The sequence below is a fragment of the Coturnix japonica genome, chromosome 11 (assembly GCF_054131305.1).
Source record: "Coturnix japonica strain WE chromosome 11, WE-NBRP24, whole genome shotgun sequence".
Taxonomy (NCBI): Eukaryota; Metazoa; Chordata; class Aves; order Galliformes; family Phasianidae; genus Coturnix; species Coturnix japonica.
In genome coordinates, this window is record NC_140673.1 from 22,241,986 (window position 1) to 22,260,190 (window position 18,205).

Genomic DNA, 18,205 nt, shown 5'->3' on the forward strand with positions numbered 1-18,205 from the left:
TGGTCCTAACTGCAGAAGAAGCCTGCCATCCAGCTGTCAGCACAGGTCCAAAATGAAATGAAGAATATTGCCTTCAGCACAAGCTTGCCAGTAATCTCCTGAAGCGCTGAAAAAGTTTTTCCTTCCAGAACTAAAACTTTTCAAAATAAAGCAACTCTGATTCCCCGCTCACTCTTGGGAGATAAATGAAGGGTAAGTCCATTAAAGATACTGGTGTGAGATTGGTGTACAGCAGACAGAATTCAGGAAAGATATTGATATCTCCCAAATCCCCTGAATATTTTTTCAGGCATAAACCAGGTATCTTTCCTGATCATAAATGCTTCATTTCCGAATGGAATTTCAATAAAATAAGCACAGTTAGACTGGCATGCTTATTATAAAGCCATAATGAAGGAGCACTGAAGTTTAGACATGAAAGGTATTAAAGAAGCAGCCCCACTGAAGCAAAAGAAAATGCTTTCTAACCTACCGAGTTTTAGGAGTCGATGCCAGTGGTCTTTCCACCAAGGAGTTCAGCCTGTAGTAGTCCAAGAATGTCCTGGCCACATTTCTTCCAAGCTTCATATCTGTAAGTTTTTAATTAAGGAGTATTTTTGGAAATAATTTAAGATATTAACAATAAAAACACACAGTCCAGAGGTAAATTACTGCTGTTTGATGCACGAGCAAGTTTTACATTAGCCATCCCACAGTACTCAGACTTCAGGCAAAATGACTTATATAAGCAGACAAAGCAAGGGTCATCTTGTTTGCTTCTTGTTTTCACAGGTAGATGCTATATAAAACCACAGACAGGAGGAAACAGTCTCTCCTTCCCTCTACACTTGGCTGCAGATCCCCATGGTGTTCATGAAGAAACAGACTAGACCAAGGAGCCTTCCAGCTCAGGGAAAACAAATACCTAAAAATGTTTGGACACAGGTGGCATTTCTGTACTTGTCTCCAGGAAACAAGGTCAGCAATGTCATGGTACAAACCAGACATGTACCAGTATAAAAGTTAAACATTGGAATCGGAGCTATAGCCCTCCACCTTTAGCGTAGACCTCCTAGTTGTGTTGTATTCAGAAACTAACATGGTGATTTAGCACTGATCTGGAAGAATGCCTTGGAGAGCTGTACTTTACCTTCAGGAGGTCAGCAGTAACACTGGGGCTCCTCTCCCCTCTTTGGCCACGATTTCTGTTTTGGCAGATGAGCTGCTAAGTAGACCTTGCAGGTTCCTGAACCTCCTGAAGACTCCACTGCCTAAAAGCAAGCTGAGTAACAAATGACTGCATTAAAAAATAATATCCTACACCATATATCCATCGGGTGAACCTCCTCCATACGTGAAACATCAGCACTAGACCTTCCTGTTATAGAGTAGTGCCTGCTCATCCTCCATATGGTGGTGTTCAACTGGAAGAAATGCAATGGGTGCCATTATCCATAGCTGAAGACTCCTTTAATTGCTTATTTTGACCTGATGCCTACACGCATTGCAATAACCACATGATTTTCAAGAGAGCTGCCCCAAACAGTCATCATAACAGCCAGTTCAGGGGTGTTAATGCAGAACCTGGGGAACTAAACACATTTCAGTATCTGCAGTCTTTCTGGGTTGTTCTGTGCGCATGTGTTCATGTTCTGTTATACCAATAGTTATCTGCCAGTGTTTCCATTAGAGGAAAATTCCATAAGTGCAGCAGCCCAGGGGCTTCCAGCAGTGGCTGTGAAGACACTTGCTTCTAAATGAAGCTTTTATTACCCGCCCACTTACATTTAGACATGTCAAAACAAGTGAGCATGAGACATCAGGTTCAGATGTCGCTGTGAGCTCTCTGTTTATCATTTATTTATTTATTTAAAAGAGAGGTCAAACTGACATGACTCAGTCTCTAGCTCTAGTTCTTCAACTAAAAACTATCAGCCAGCCACCAGCTCTGCTGGCATCGCTATTAAGCCCTGATCAAGTGACAGAGGATGACTCCTGACACTAATTTTCTCCCCCCTCCCATGATCTGGTTCCACATCTCTAGTTTCCATTCCAGTGCTTGGGGATGGTTACAGGGGTTTATTCCAGGCACTAGGAATTGCTGTTCTAACACAATATATGCTGTGAGCACCTATGTTATTGGTTCCCCAGAGAGGTGGTAGATGCTCCATCCCTAGAGACATTCAAGGTCAGGCTGGATAGGGCTCTGAGCACGAGATCAGATTATAGGTGTCCCTGTTTAGTGCGGGAGAGCTGGACTAGATAGCCTTTAACAGGCCTTTCCAACTCAAACAAGTCTATGATTCTACAGTTAATTCTGTCCAGTGTTATAGAACAGTCCAAGCAGCTGATGTTCATGGCTGCTGTCTGCATGGACAGAGTACTGGTTGGATGGGGCCACTGGCTGTGGCAGTATCCGGTGAGCTTCCCTGCAGCCTGCTGGCACCAATGGATGAGGATAACCACACAAGCACAAAAGTTTAGAAAGTTGGAGGCAGCTTAGAAGTTTAGCAATTTCAGGGAGGGCACCGTTTCTTTGAAAGTATTTTGTGATTGTTACTGGAATCTGGGGATGGCTGTGAGTAGTTTGGTTTCTGCAGCTGAGAACTCAAAGCAGCAGCAAAGGTTAAGAGTTCAAAGTCTTCTGAGAAAATGAGAAAGAAGGGGAGAAGACTGTCAAGCATTTAAGGGATTGAGAAGACTAACATGGCTTGATCTTGTAGTTTCTTTCATTTACTCAGCACTTTAAAGACGCAAAGTGGTAATTGGACTCCGTAAAGTCTCTAGGACATTTTGTCAGTGCCACTCTCAGAAGGCTGATCTGCCAGAGCTGGCCCTGCTGGCTTTTCTTTGTCTCTCTACAATACGTGCTTTCACATGGTGGGCAATACCTGACATGCTGCACCATGGAAGGAAGCCCTACAAAGAGCGTGGATGCAGCTGAGGAAGTGGCTACATGAGCTCCTCCTTAGTGCCTTACAGCTCTGCTTTACTTCTGATTTGGAGGAATTCTGTTCTACGGCTGAAAGTTAGCTCTTGGAAAATGCTTTTTATCAATAAGGACTGGTAACCACTGCACCTAAGCACAGATAGAAAACTCCAGTGTAGAAGACTTCAAGAACAGGTTAAAATTATGGCAGATAAGAATGACTTAGCTCTAGGTAGCTTTGCATGAAGTTAAGGAAAAGAAATATAGAAGGGCCCCGAAGGCCCATCCAGCCCCATTTCCTATAGTTCGTACCACGTTCTGCAGCCCATACAGACCTGTTTGTTAAGTTTACAGTGGAGGTAAAGGCATTTTGCCAAGCACAGACACACAAAGTAGATGGGCACTTTGATGAAACTGATCATGCAATTCTGTGCCACCACATCCAACCACTGAAAAGCAACAACATAGAAACAGCTTCTAGTCTGGAGTAAGATTTAAGGCAGCATAGGATTAAAAAAACATAAGTGCACATTCTAATACTGGCTTCTCATACCATCCCACTGCCACTGCTTTGCCAGCCACCTCCACAAAGGATGTGTGGTTTCTGTCACAGAAAGCAGGTAACCTGATACATATAAAAGGCAGTAACAGTCTCTCCCTGTGCCTGCTTAGCCTGAGTGAGAAATGGCCTGACTCACTCAGAAGTGCAGGTGGCATGAGTGTGCAGAACTGATAGAGAAAAACAAATCACAGCGATGACATTTGCATTTATTTTGGGTGCACAGAAGACCCAGACTCCATTTTGCTTCACTAAATATCACAGACACAAAAATAACTGCAGCTATAGCCAGAACTCACCTTTTCCGGGTAGTGTGATGGGTTGTTCTGTAACCATCTCTCCTTCTGCAATCACACATGCAGTACTTTTGCCCACAAGAACTCCCTGCCCAACTAAAACCACATCTGCAGGTCATTGCCCAGCTATTCCTATCACAGGAACTCCCATGAGACAGCAGAAACCCACCTGGGAGAGACACAATGGAAGCAGCTGGGTGAATGTCTGTCTCTGCTGCCTCCTCTCCTCTTACTCCCTCCTTCACCAATATGTTGTTCTCCCTGTATTCCTACCTGGAAGTGGAAACCAGCATCCCCAAGTTTCTTTCTGAAAACGCTTCTCCTGCAGTATTTGCTCTTTGACTGCCATCAGTGGTTTGGGGGAGATTTCCGAGCAGTCTGTTCACACACGACTCTGCCAAATTGTGCAGATGTTAGGAAGTTCAGATAAGACAAGAACCAGGCAGAGCTCTCTGCAAAATCCCCCACACTTCTGATCTCCACCATGCCTCTCCCCCCCAAAGCTTCTGGCCCTGGCATGAAAACAGGACAGAGGAGGCGTGTGGATCTCAGAAGTCATTACTAGTTTTCAACAGAGAAGATTCACTGAGCCTATTGTGAACAGTCTGCTTCAGCTGGAGCATCCAGAAACACGAGCACAGCCCTATTCTGTCTGTGCGTGAAGGCAATAAGAATCTCAATTTGGAAACCAGTTAGCAGTACAAGTCATTAGGGGAGGTACTAAATGTTGCTGCTTTAATAGCTCACTGATCATTTAATAATGTCGCTGCTGCAGAGCATGGTGGCACCATTCGCCTGCTTTTGTTTTGCTTTTTGAAATTCAGGGTCATTCCACTTTGAAGTGAGTGGATTATCTCTCCTTCCCCCTCTTGCCAGACACTGCAAACTGCTTTAAATAATTAGGGAAAGGATGGCTCCTTCAAGTTCGTCATCTCATTTTCATGAGGTCCAGTGTCATTGCTTTGGAACAGGAAGAGAAGTGGTGGTAGTGACGAGGATTTGACAAGGGCAAAACAGTTAGCAGTCCCCACTCATCTTTAATAAGTCCTGCGGGGTCCCTGCCAAGCAGATTGGATCTCTGTTTTTATGTCTCATCTACAGGACAGCACCTCCATCAATTTAAAACACCACACTGGGTTATTAGTTTATGGAATTCATCCAAGTTTACTCCTAAGCAGGATTTAAAATTGAGACCTTCCAACTCAGAGGCATCACTTACCAGACGCAGGCTCAGTTATCTTAAAGACAGACAGAAGAAGGAAAAACAGGGAAGGGAGAAAGAGGGGAAGGATTCACAAAGAGAAAGAAGGATGAATCTTTTTAACAGCTGGGATTAAAAACCAGAAGCAGCTCTTTGTTTGACTAAACTGAATTCTGCAGCAAATCTCTGACCACCACAAAAACCATCCTGTTATTTATGAAAAGAGGGATATTTTGTGTGGGAGAGTCCCCAGTGACTGTGGTCAGTGAGCACACTGTCAGCTTTGTACAATCTCAAGAGAAATATGGATGAGGTTTTCTCATCTCTTTCTAACAGCTTCCATCAATGGATCAAACCCCTTCCTGACTTGAACAAGAGCTCTAATGGAAAATGGCATTACACGGCTTTAAAGCACAGCGCTATATCACACCCAGCCTGATCAGAAACAGTCCTCTATTTTAGCAGAGCTGTTTTCGCCACAGTCACTTGTTTTGTATCTCATGGCTGACACTACTCTCTGACAAATAAGATAGGCTGCCAATGACACATCTGATTGTGGGGGGGGGTACTTCAGATAAAGTGCAACTGGGGCAATCCCCATTCCTTGGGGAGGGGGACTCATCCGGGGCTTTTCAGAATCACTGATCACAATGCAAACCTGGGCAGTCATGCTACCTCCTTGCTCAAGGGAAACTTCTAAAAGAGAGTGTGGGAGCAGACAAGACTTATTATAGAAACATAGAATGGCCTGGATTGAAAAGGACCATAAAGATTGTCTAGTTTCAGGCCCCCTGCTACGTGCAGAGTTGCCAACTACTAAACCAGGCTGCCCAGAGCCACATCCAGCCTTGACTTACCCCATCCTTCCTATTGATTTTTGTGGGAGCAGAGCCAGGCAAGCACAGACAACACCAGACTGTTGGCATTGCAGAGCTGCAGGGTACATGTGGGTACACCTCCTAGTAGGGTCTGCTATGGTCATGGGGCTGCTTGTAGCTCCTGTGTGAGGCTAAGAATGGAGGTAGGCATTGTGGAAACAGATTGCCCAGAAGGTGGTGGATCTTCTTCCTGTCCTTGGAGACATTCAAAGTCAAGCTGGACAGGGCTGCACAGATGCTTTTGGAAATGAAATGTACTGCTAACGACAAGTCTTCATTTTTAACCTTTTGTATTTTATGAAGGAAGGAACTGGGCAGAAAGACTCTGACAGACTATTTCAGGCTTTCAGGCCCTTTTCCTGAAAAGCTTGATTGTAGTGGAAGAAATTACAAAGATGGAAGTTGTAGGCTTCTCTCCCAGAGCAATCAGAGGGCTGTAATCTTCCCTCCTCCTCTGACAGGGGCGGCTGGAGAACACGTACCTAGGAGAGTAACATTTTCTCTCTGCCGGAGGGACTGTGCTGCAAGGACCGCACTGCACTTCCCATGAACTCATTTCAGTATCAGCTGTCGCATTTGCCCTTCGCATGAACTCAACAGAAGCAGAAGATCCCAGACAGTGCCTGGGGTGGGGAACAGACGGGTCTCATGGTAGGTGGTGAAGATGCTGCATGGATGACCTCAGTTCTCCCTCTACCATCCACCAGCACCAGCAAAGGAGCCACCCATCTGAATACATTTTGCTACTGATGGAAACCTCTATGTGAGTCTGAACTGCAGTGCTGGTTTCACATGTGGCCAGGAAAGGGGAGCTCTAATTTCACTGCAGGATTTGAGATATGTAGACAGGGCATCCAGAGCAAGCAGAGAAACAGCAAGGTGTGAGATGTCTCAGACAAAGTAACACTGAAAATGCAGTGGGGCCACTGCCCATTCTTACCTCTGAATCCACACGCTATTTACCAGCACTATGAGCATCCTTTTACAGGGATATCTCTGACTGCTCCATTATCCTAATGCCATCTTCACATTGTCCCCTGTACGTTACATTTTATCCATCTCACCATCCCCTACGCCACTGGGAGATGGAAATGGGCCCTCCTGTAAATGGTAATCTGTCCTAAGCTGTAAAATGACAAAAGAAAATGGTTTATTTAATACCTTGGCAGCCCTGACTCCTGATGAGGTTATTTAAGGGGCAGAGGTCAGAACAAAGCTCACAGCTGAAAAAGAAAAACCCAGGAAGGGTGAGTTTCAGCATCAGGATATTTGAATTAATGGAAATACTGCATCAGCATCCCTCTATATATTGATATACTTAGAAAATGATTTACTTAAAACCTGGTTGTATTAGCTCTTTGTCAAGTTGTCCCCAGATGAATTTGGGCTGGTATTTACTGGCCTCACATTGCTGTCTGAATGATCGTTAGTTACAGTATCAAGAAAACCCCAGGATAAGTCTCTTCTTGTGATTTTAACATTTCTGATATTGTATTGTTTAATTCTGGTCACTTGCCAAATCCGGGAAGGAGCCCTTGGGGATTAGCTGACCTCAGCTCTTTACACAGTCAATGAAAATTGCAGAGCTGATTCTCTCATACAGATACACATAAAACGGATGAGGGGAGAAGAAGCAATTTTCAAACTAAAATCCAGCATTCACAATCTTCTCCAATCACTGAGATTCTCAAAGGGGAAAACAGCAAGAAAACTAAGTGTTAAATGCTTTTGTTATCAGTTTGATTGGAATCGCAAGAACAACACAGTTCCAATATAAATTAAACCCTTCAAAATACACTGGAGAAACATGGGGGGAACTTTTTGGGGATCCTCTTGGTCCACCACAGCTCAGCCATTGCTTCACGCCTAACAGTCCCCATTAGAGATTCCACTCACAGCTTTGTGCATAACATTCACCACTACCCAAACAAAATCAGTTTCAAGATAAATGGTAGAAAGAATGTTTCAACACACCAAAGTGTGGATAAAGCGTTTTTCGTCTGTAAATTATTGGAAGCTCATGAATTGTATAAATCATAACTAGGCATCAGTAGTCTGTTGCATGCTGCATTTTCCCTCTTCAAGTGCAGCTTGCATTCTGAGGCAGGACACAGTAGCCCTGACAAGAGCTGTTCTAAAAGGAAGAAATTACGGTATGAGAGGAATTAAGAAACATGAGAAATTAAGAAATTGAGAAATACGGTGATTGAGTTTCTTTGTGACATAAACCTGCATAGAACTGACTTTGAGGTTTTTGAGTAGAGGAAAGATAAAGTGAACTGCAGTGATTTCAAGACTCACTGTGATTTTCAGGGACCTTCTTCCCCTGGCTGGGTATGAATTAGTCAAAGACCCACTGGATTCCTGTTGCCTTCCATCAGCCTTTGGTAAGTCCCTTCAGGATAAGGCAATGTCTGCATCTGTAGTGGGCAAAATGCAAGCAAGAGACAGCTTATCCTCAGAAATTGGCTCACCTCCTCTCTCAAACCGTCCCAGGAGGAAAAAGGACCATGGCCTCAGAGGCTGTACCTTTAAAAACACTTGCAGTCTGCAAGTAATAGTCGTGCTTCAGTGTGTTCAACATTTTGGCTGAGCTCAGTACAAAGTGCAGTGATTTAGAGGTGGGAGATCAGGCGGGATTCAGCAAATTCAGAATTATTTATTTCTTAAGAGCAAAAAAGTCTGGCTACAGATTATTTACTGCAAATGGGTCTGTTTGGGGGAGGGGAAGAAGGTGAGAGGGTAGAGAGGAGGCAAATTGATGGATTGAAATTTTTCAATTAAAACAAGCAGTTTTTGAAAAAGATTTAAGGTTTTATTGGGAAAAAAATAATGGGGGGGGGGGGGGGGGAAGGAATAATTCAAGAGTCTGGAGCCCTGCTAAAGTGAAGATCATAAAGATCCAGGGGGAGAAGAAAAGAAAATCCTATTCTGTGTAATACGAGGAGGAAGGAAAAAAAAATGTAAGAAAAACATCATTATCTTTGTTTCTTCTGCTGTGTTAATGTATTTCTCTCCCTGCATTATCTCCAGCATCTGCAAGTATTGATTCTGAATAAGGCACAGTGGTGTAGGCTGCAGGCAGCAGAAAGGTCTGCTGGGAGTAACACGTTTCCAGGGCTGTCAGATCATGAAAAAAGACCTTGGGATTGATTTTACAATGGGAACTCCGCTTGGCCAAACCCGAGACAAGGAGCCTATCCTCTCTGCAAGGGCAAGAATGGACTGGAGTAGCAGAGAGCTTCCAACTCAATGGATGGATCAGTGGAACCAGTGGTTTTGGGCACTTTGCTTGGGCTTGAACAGCGCTATAGGAAGAAAGAAAAACAGGAGTTACATGAAATAAAACTCATCTGGGTGAGGAATGTGGGGCATGCATGCCAAGACCTCATCTTTGTTTTGCTTTCTTGGACTCGAGACCATGCCACTTCTGAGCCTCCTCTGTAGGGACACAGGTGAGCTGAGACAAAGCACTCTGTGCATCAGCAGACACACCTCCCTGGGAGGTGGTCACTCCACAATAGTGCTGTTGAAGGACAGGAGAGATCAGGGTTGCTACTAGCAGGTAGAGAAAACTAATGCTATTTTTGCCTGCATAAGGCAGGAGTAAAATATTACTGCAATCTCCATCCCCACCAATTAATTTCCTCTTTTGCTATAATAATTCCCATTCCCAGATAAATTTAGCTTTTTCTAAAACCTTTGATTTTTCCTTTGTGTTTTACACTCAAGCTGGAATGCAGTGATAAGGGACTACACACACATATATATTTAATCTACATACACACATGTATAGTTATATATAGTCCCTGCCACAAATAACACTCCTCTGACTGCTGTCACAAAGCCCTTGCTAAAACAGCTACTCACCCAACCTGGCTTGCTTTCCTGCATCATACCCCTAGAGAAGGACTGCTGGCAGCAGAGCGTCTCTGTCCAAATAACGATGCTGGAAAGGTCTGCACTCTCCCTTTCTCCACTGCCTGTCTCTTCCCTTCATTTCTCCAATAGGGTTTGAATAAAACTGTGCCAAACTCCACCACCACTCGCTGAAGCCACAGCTGACTTTGCTGGAGCAGCTGAAATTACACATGTACACAGTCAGTGTGGGAGAGGCTCTTGTTTTATGGAAGGGGCAACTCAAAACAAGTGCTTGTGAGGGGATTTGGCACTAACTGGTGGGGCAGCATCAGAGCCATCGCGTTTGCTAGTGAAAAGGGCTTTCATAACAAGGTGCTTTTGACCATAATATAACCAGCAAACCCTGGATTTTATGAGAGACCTAAGCAGCAACCTCACATCTCTCTATTTTCCAGAGTGTCACTTACGGTTATAAAAATCACTTCCCCTTCACATTCTCCTTCTAGAGGTGAGACTTGTCTGCTGTGCTGCTCCTTACACTGGCACAGCTCCTGTGCAATAAAATGAGAGCCCAGGCTGAATGACAGTCCCAGCAGATAAAGATAACAGGAATAAGAGGCTGCTTACCCCCTCCTTTTCTGTTTTTCTTTTCATAGAATAAAATAGAAATACTCGTACATCACTTTCTTTTTTTCCTATTAAACTCTTGTATTTTGTGGCCACATCTTGTTTTGCTATTACTACATTCTCCCCATCTGCTGGCATTCCCAAACTCTATCTATTACTATTAATAACAAGGAATAATTCCATTCACAAGTTCCTGTACCACCTGAAGGGACCTCCTCATTGCCAGACCCGCTTCTTTCACCAGTGTTTGCATTGAAACACCATAGTATATTTGCCCATGAGTGCCAAAGGAGATTGGCTGCAGCTGTGGACCGTAATGCACAGTGCCTTTTCCAGTCCCTGCAGAGCTGGATGGTTGAGCTCCCAGCTGTGCCCCAGGCTCCTGCCAGATGCAGCACTGGGTTGTGGAGGCACCAAGCAGAGTCAGACTCTGCTGCTCCCGAGGTTGGTTTAATTTCTGTTTAGTTGCCTGGGGGTTATCAGGAGTCCAGAAAGCCTGAGGAGGATAAACTGATAGGATGTGTGGCCTTCGAACCACAAAATAGCAAAGAGTGAGGGCTCCACAAATGGTAAAGGCCCTGTAGGGCAGGATAAACTTCTATGCAGCTGCAGGTGATGGGACAGGAAACTATGGTCTGAATTCACAAGAAAACAGCTTGAGATTAGATTTTGAGGGAAGCTTTCTAGCGATAATGAAGCACTGGAGAGATACCTCCTTGGGAGGCCATGGCATCCCCATCTTAAGGCAGAATTAAGAAAAAAGTTATAAAGAGAAGGGCAAACAAAACTGATCCTGCTTGAGAATGGAAGGGTGGGCAGGGGGGGTGCCCCTCTAACTCAATGCCCTGTGTTCAGATCTCATCAGGGGCACCTTCTCTGCTGGGATCTTTCTCAGTCCTTGGCAAGGTGGGTAGGACCGATCTCTACTTCTGCAGTCCCAGGAGGAAGAGTAGAGGGCATGAACCCAGCCCTTTGGAGCCACAGACCTTCAAAAGATCACCTCAGTTATCTCACCACTATGGCCTATGATTGAAAATTCAGACCCTCCCTAAAGGCTGTACATGCTGCTATCTTCAGCTGGGCTAAATCCCAAATCCCCTGCCCCACATTCGTCTACTCCTCATTTCTGAATTTAAACACTGTTCTTTAAAAGCCTCTCCACCTTTTGCTACTTATTAAAATACTGGTTGCACTCTGGCTTGCTTTTCCAAGAGATCTGGACAGCAGTGCAGGCAGTTCAGACAAACAAACAACCAAACAAACAGAATCCATTAGGAACTGCCACTCCTGACTGTCGCCCTTTCACATACATCACATTGAAAAGGTTAATGCTTCCCAAAAGGGGTGGAAGAGACGGGAGGAGGGGAAGGGCAGGAGGGATCCAATCCTGTGAGGACCAGATGTCAATGGTACTCAATACAGCACAGAACAGGCTCCCCCCCAAGTAAGACAACTGCCCATCCCTTGGCAAAACTTCCCTTTGAGGGATCTATAATTTATTAGGGAAGGTGGAGCTCTGAATAAATTGTGCATAGAGATGAAGAAGTGATGATCGCTAACTCAAATCCCTGGGAGCCTGGCATTTTCAATCTTTAGCTCCCATTTGTGTCCCCAAGGTCCTGACTAAGTGAGCAAGCCAAAGAGCTGAATATCGACAAATCATAATGAGTTCATTGAGATCTAAGCATAGCAATTAGCAGGGTGGAATGGAGCAGAGGGGCTGGGAGGCAGACTGTAATTATTTATAATGTTGATAATCACTTACATGTAGTTAAAAATATAAACACATCCCAAAGCTTGATGGCATTAACTACCCTTCAATTAGCTCCATGCCCAATAAGTAAGCGATACCCCACACCTGCAGGAGATAGGGGAAAGGTATCTGTCTCATGGCTATACTCATCAGGAGCCTATAAATTATTGGCATGGGTGGGAGGCTGTTTAAAGGAGATACCATCACTGTAGCTCCCATCACTAGACTGCATTGCTAATGGAGTTGTGGAGAAAGACAGCTCAGCTATGTGGCTTATGTTAATAGAATCATAGAGTTGTTTGAGTTGGAAGGGACCCTTAAAAGTCCTCAAGTCCAACTTCCCACTTGTTCACCTGGTGGTAGTTCCCCCTCTCCCATCTCCCTTCATAAATTTCATGCCTCCCAACCTTTAGATAGCTCTAGAGTTTCTCACCCAGGTGACCAGAATTCATTAAGTCAAGGAGTATGAATGCAATGAGCACCACAGGAGGAGAAGTGTGCTTTGCTGTGAGACAGGCCAGTATCTCCATCCCGCAGTCACAACAGTAACCACGGTGTGTTACAGCGATACTCGAACCATCCTTAGAAGCACTCCAACTACAGCTCACCTCATGCTGTTTCTCTTGTGCCGAAGCCAGCTGGTTTAAAAATAGCTGGAGTGCCTCTGTGCTGCAGATATTTCCCTGTTCCTGGAGATTTTGACCAAAGCGACTCTCCAACAAAGTCAGCCAGCCTGGAAGATGTAAGAGCCGGATAATCAATTGCTTTCCTCCCTGCGATACCAGATCTCTTTGTGGATATTGAATCAAAATGCCTCTTACAAAAACATAAGAGATGTAATAAAAGAGTTGGTCCAATACATTTTGCCAGCCAGAGGGGAGGGAGAAGGAGCAGTGGGCAGCAGTGCCTTGGAGCACAGCTCACAGGGAAGATTACGTACTTGAGCAGAACTTGATCAGCAACACACCTTCACCTGCACAGTAAGCAGGAGTGACCCTTATTACCTCCACGGTGCACTTCACCAATGCAGAAGTAAAGCATTTAGTTTTAATGGAAAAACAGATTAAGAGTGAAACCACAAGAGAGGCAGAGATCACTGTACATCAAAAAGAAAGGCATTTTGGGGGTGGGGGAGGAGGTGAGACCCCCCTCTGCCTGTACCACTGATTTCCTTCCAGGTGAAGGGAACATTTAATGCACTGAGGGTAAGCTTGGGCCCTCCTCAGAGCAGATGTATAGAAAGGACGGTAGTAGGAACATGGCCAGTAGAGTTCAGTGAGGGAGCTTAATGAAACCAAGGAAAAAGTGGAAAGAAAATGAAGAAGAAGAAAAAAGGAGGGAGAACAGCAGCACGCTGTGCTGCAGTCAGACAAGCTCTGAGAAAATGCAGGCGGTGTTCAGTGAAACTGAAAGGGAGAAAAGCAACACTGGAGTAAATGGAAATTGTTCAAAGATAATTGAATGTATGTCCAAGTGCTCGCGTTTGCCAGCTAGCAATAAATACGCTGCCTGCAAAAGCAAGCCAGTGTGGGCAAAGGGAGAAAGTGCAAAAAGCAATCAAGGGGAAGCAAGAAACATATGCAAGCAGGGCAGCAGTGCTGTAGGGTACAGGAACAGGAGACGAGGGACGACAGGCTGGAGAATGAAGCTGTGAGACTGGAAATGAGGCAGAACTATGTATCTTGAACCACATTCAAATAGGGCCCTTAGGCCTACCTCGAGCATGCTGGAAACCTGAAGAAAGGCAGCTGGGTCATGCTGCCAGGGGCTGGCAGCAGTCAGGAGAGCTGATGTGCTTGGGGCCATGTTCTGGTTGGATGACCATTCAGTAGAGTAAGAAGGTACAGGAAATTGGTCCTCACTCCATGGACAGTTTTGCAGGGACTGAAGCAAGTGATTTTCAGCTAATAGAGAAATATACCTGAGTGATTCTAGTAGAGAAAGAGCAGAGAAAGCAGAAAGGATGGGGAATTTCTGACCTCTCTAGAAAAACCCTGCATAGAACAGAAATAAAGGATTCTTTCACAAGAAATACCAAGCCAGGTCAGAACAAACAACTCCCACCAAAAGCCTATCTTTGCCACCAGATAGTGCTCAAAGGAAGAACATAAACGCTTCAAGTGAAGAGACCCCACCTGGTCAGAGGAGCAGCACAGACACCTCCTTAGGGTGCAGTGCCTGATTTGGGATCAGATAACTGCCCAAATCAGACTGGGCACAGCCTGCACAAACACTGCTCACCCATTTTCAGGACTAATTTATCTTCTCAGTTGCCAGCAAAATCAACCAAGATTCGAAGAGCCCTCTGCACAGGCACACCTGGTACAGCTTCAAGTACAGACCTGAGAATCCATACTGGCTCCAGCACATTCTTGCGTGCAAAAATTAACGCAGGAGATAAGATGCATAAAGAGCTGGTCACTACAACAAACAAAGCAATTCTCCTTTGAAGTAGCAATAGCAAAAGCCTTTCAGAAAGCTCACAAGCTCCCACATGTGGATTAAATCTAGGTACAAAAAGGGATGTGATGTTTCAAACCTCACCAAGGAAATCCAACAGCAGAAACAAGAGCAGGAACAATTTCCTGACTTGCTCCATAGGAACATGTCTGTCCTTGGCCAAGGTGATTCCTATTTGAGAGGAGGCAGCCTGAACACATCATTTCATAAGGAGAGAATAGCATCATCAGTATTTGCACAAAGATTTTCTTGGAGACAATCCCTTTGCTTCAGCCAGATCCATGCTTGCAGTGTGTCCCTTTTCTCACAGTTTGCAAGAGAGAAGCTTTCTGCTGGCTCACCTCTCACAACCAGCCTGCGATACCTCACCCACATTGAGCCCATGTGGGAACAAGGCAGTGAACCCAAGGGTGTGGAGAGCCCACTTGAATCAGCTCACCTGCCAAAGCCCCACTCCCATAGAGAACAGCTCACAGTCCAACAAACAGCCAAGGACTGCTTGGCAAGTCATCCTGAGCTGAAGTAGCCTGGAAAATGTGGGTCTGTTTGCAGATCATCTGTCATGCAGGAGAGCATGCCAGACTCATCAGAGAAGGCAAAACTGTCCTACAGCTGGAAGAGCACAAGAGCTGTGACCTGGCCCTTATTTCAGCCCAGCTCAGTAGCTCCACCTGCACTTCTTTGTTTTTCCCGAAAAACTTGGGATGATTATAATTTTCTTCATTGTTATCTTTAAAAATGTTTTTTTTTCTTTTTTTTTTAATTTTAATTTTTATTTTTAATATCAAAACAATGGTGGGTGCTTTTTGCTTTCCAAATCTGGTACACTCAGAAAAGAACATGTGTGAATAACAACTCCTTAAAACACGGAAAGGAAAATATAAATAGGTCCTTTCCCTACCTTGTAACATGGAAACAACCTCAATATTTCAATGCTTTCAGTGCTACATTTCTTCCCCTCTTATACAACCAGATCAGCTCTAATTAGTTCTGACTAGCGCATCTGCTTTAGCAGCACCTGATCTACACGGCAGGGAAACCATTAGGGAGAGTCCTGCTTATTTCAACGTGCTCTGGAGAAGTTTCATGTTGGATTAACCACTGAATCCAGCCACAAACCCAGAGAACAAGGTTGAAGGTAATTCGGGCTCCAAAACAAGGAGTTAAGGGATTCTGGCAAACCAGACCTGACGGGGGGAAGGTGTCTGGACCAACACCTGTTCACTTGCCTGTGACTCCTGTAATAACTTGTCGTACATTAGATCAATTTTGTGTCAGCCAACTCAGCTGATCCCACAGCCCCACTGTTCCCACCTTGAGAGCCTGATTCATATATTGCGCTGTTTTTCATGCATGCTAAAATCCCCTTTATTCCTCTCTCTACTGCTGTTGCCTTTGATTGTACAGAAGGGATTTCTAAATGCTTATTTACTACCGGCCCCTTGTAATTCCGGCATCTTGGAGGAAAAGCAGACCAGTTCATTTTGAAGCAGGACGTTCATCTTTTCGACAGCTCGCATAGACCGGGGCATCAATAAATTAAAGCTTCTAGGGATTAATTGATTGGAACAAGGTTGGTTAACTTTATGACTAAATGGGAACTAATCTGCCAGCAGACAGAGCGGAGCTGGGCTACATTTGTACGCAGAGAGTTTGGGCTGAGAAGATGAAAAATTGATGACGGTAATAAAAATACAAACAGGGATGCCAAACGGAAAAGGAAAAAGGAGGCTTTCTCCCTAAAGAAAATGTACACAGGCTCCGTTAGATCTGAAATGATATCTCCCTCAACCTCTTTTCTTTGTGAAAATCACTACTTCTGAAACAGAAATTCTACTGAAGGAAAGATCCTATTATCAGCAGCAGTCACATTTCACAGCAATGTGATTAACTGCCGGTCACATGGTCCCTTCGCTCACCACTTGTAGACAGCTCAATAATTTTAATGAGGAAAGAAGAGCGTCTTTTTCTTCCTTTCTTCTTTCCTTCCTTCCTTCCCCTCCCCCTTCCCTTTTCTTTTCTCCCTCTCTTCCCTCCCCTCTCCCCCTCAGATTTCCCTACAAGGCAGGCGGTTGAAGCTGACCCTTAAGGAAAACCCCTCTGGGACCTGGATATCACTTATCAAGTCTAAATATGCTCCAGGTTGATGTGAAGAGCGGCAGCCACGTCTAGAAATCTCCCCTCTCAGAACAAACCCAGTCACCTTGGCCAGGAAATGTGCTCCCTCCATCACAGTCACACTTCAATCACCAGCCTCTCCCTTGTCTCCGCTCCTGTCCTTGGTTTGGAGTATTTACAGCCCATCTGTCTGTCTCAAACACACTTCTCACTCAAGAGGGAAATTAATCTCTCCTTCTCTCCTCTCTCTGCTTTCTCTCTCCTTCTCCCTCCCCCCTTCCCCCAACACTTGCAATTTGCCATGAACAGCTTCCCTTTTCTCATCTAAAATTCTCGATGACTTTGAAAATTGACTGCACCCACACACCTGGGCACGGCGAGAGATAATTGATTGCATTTTTATTTCGTCTCTTCCCTAAACTGTTTTCCTTGCTAATGGCCAGTTCTCTGCCTTTTTTTTTTTTTGCCTTTTTTTTTTTCCCCCCTAAACTGACACTAGATGTGAGGGACTGAGAGAAAGGAAGAAATAACCAGCTGCTGAATATTGTCTCGTCTGCCTCTCCCAGGAATTAAAAGCTCTGTGAGTGATGAGGTTCCTGCCTGGAGATGGATTGGAGCTCCCGGGTCCAGGTGATAGGGAGGTTTGCAGGCAGACTCTCTGGTGGCTTTGCAAAGGGACGTGTCCTGTAGCACTGTGAAAAGCAAAGGTCACGTAGGCAGCACAGCTGGGAGCTACAGACAGCTCCACATTTTCCTCACTCATCATTAAGACCAAGTTACTTCTGCACCCTCTGCAGACTGAGCCAATTCGACACTGTGCAGGCAGGGAAACTGAGGCGTGGCTGTTTCCATGTAATGCCATGAAATGGGAGGCACACAGCTGGCAAAGCACAGCACTGGGAGCTGAGACAGACCAGCAGACTGCCCAGGATGGCATCATGTGGACAGAGAAACCAAAATAGTCAGACACACACATTGACCTTGGCATGAAAATCCGAACGAAGCCACTGATAAAGACAGTGAATGACTCAAGAAACAAAGGCAGCCCTTGTGAATAGCCAGAAAAGCACAGTGTGAGAGTCTGGGAGCAAAGGACAAAGGTGGAAGAAAGATCCAAACCAAAACACTCAAGTCACTGAACGTGAGGAAACCTATAATAACCAAAACTGCTCTGAACTCATCCTGAAATGGAACTACAAAGGAGGATTAATATGGAGGCTAAAAGTAAGACACGGTGATACAGGATAAAGTCATCATTTGAACAAGAATGCATCCTCTAGATAGGTAAATACTTCCTACCTGTAGCTGCCTCCTTGTGTTTTGTTTCTTAAAAGTGAAAGCTGCTTTTACTGGTTGGTGACCAACGACAGGAACATGCTGAGAAGACAGCAATGTGTCTGGGGTGCACCAGGCCATCCATCTGTGGCTGAAGGCACAGCAAGATCAGTGTGGAGACAGATGGCAACTCAACTCAGGAGAAGCTGCTGCTCAAAAGGCACACCATCATTTGACCCTCATGTCCTCAAAGGTTCTGCTTATCCAGA

The 18,205-nt window shown here is 44.9% G+C and overlaps 1 protein-coding gene across 1 annotated transcript in view; it reads right to left on the reverse strand.

The window, feature by feature from the left end:
* The window catches only part of LOC107317605 (BEN domain-containing protein 5), a 799,506-nt gene that overhangs the window by 12,431 nt on the left and 768,870 nt on the right, over nucleotides 1-18,205 (reverse strand). The window contains exon 12 of the mRNA XM_015870494.3: nucleotides 473-569. Coding sequence (XP_015725980.1) covers nucleotides 473-569 — 97 coding nt within the window. The remainder of the gene's footprint in view (nucleotides 1-472; nucleotides 570-18,205) is intronic.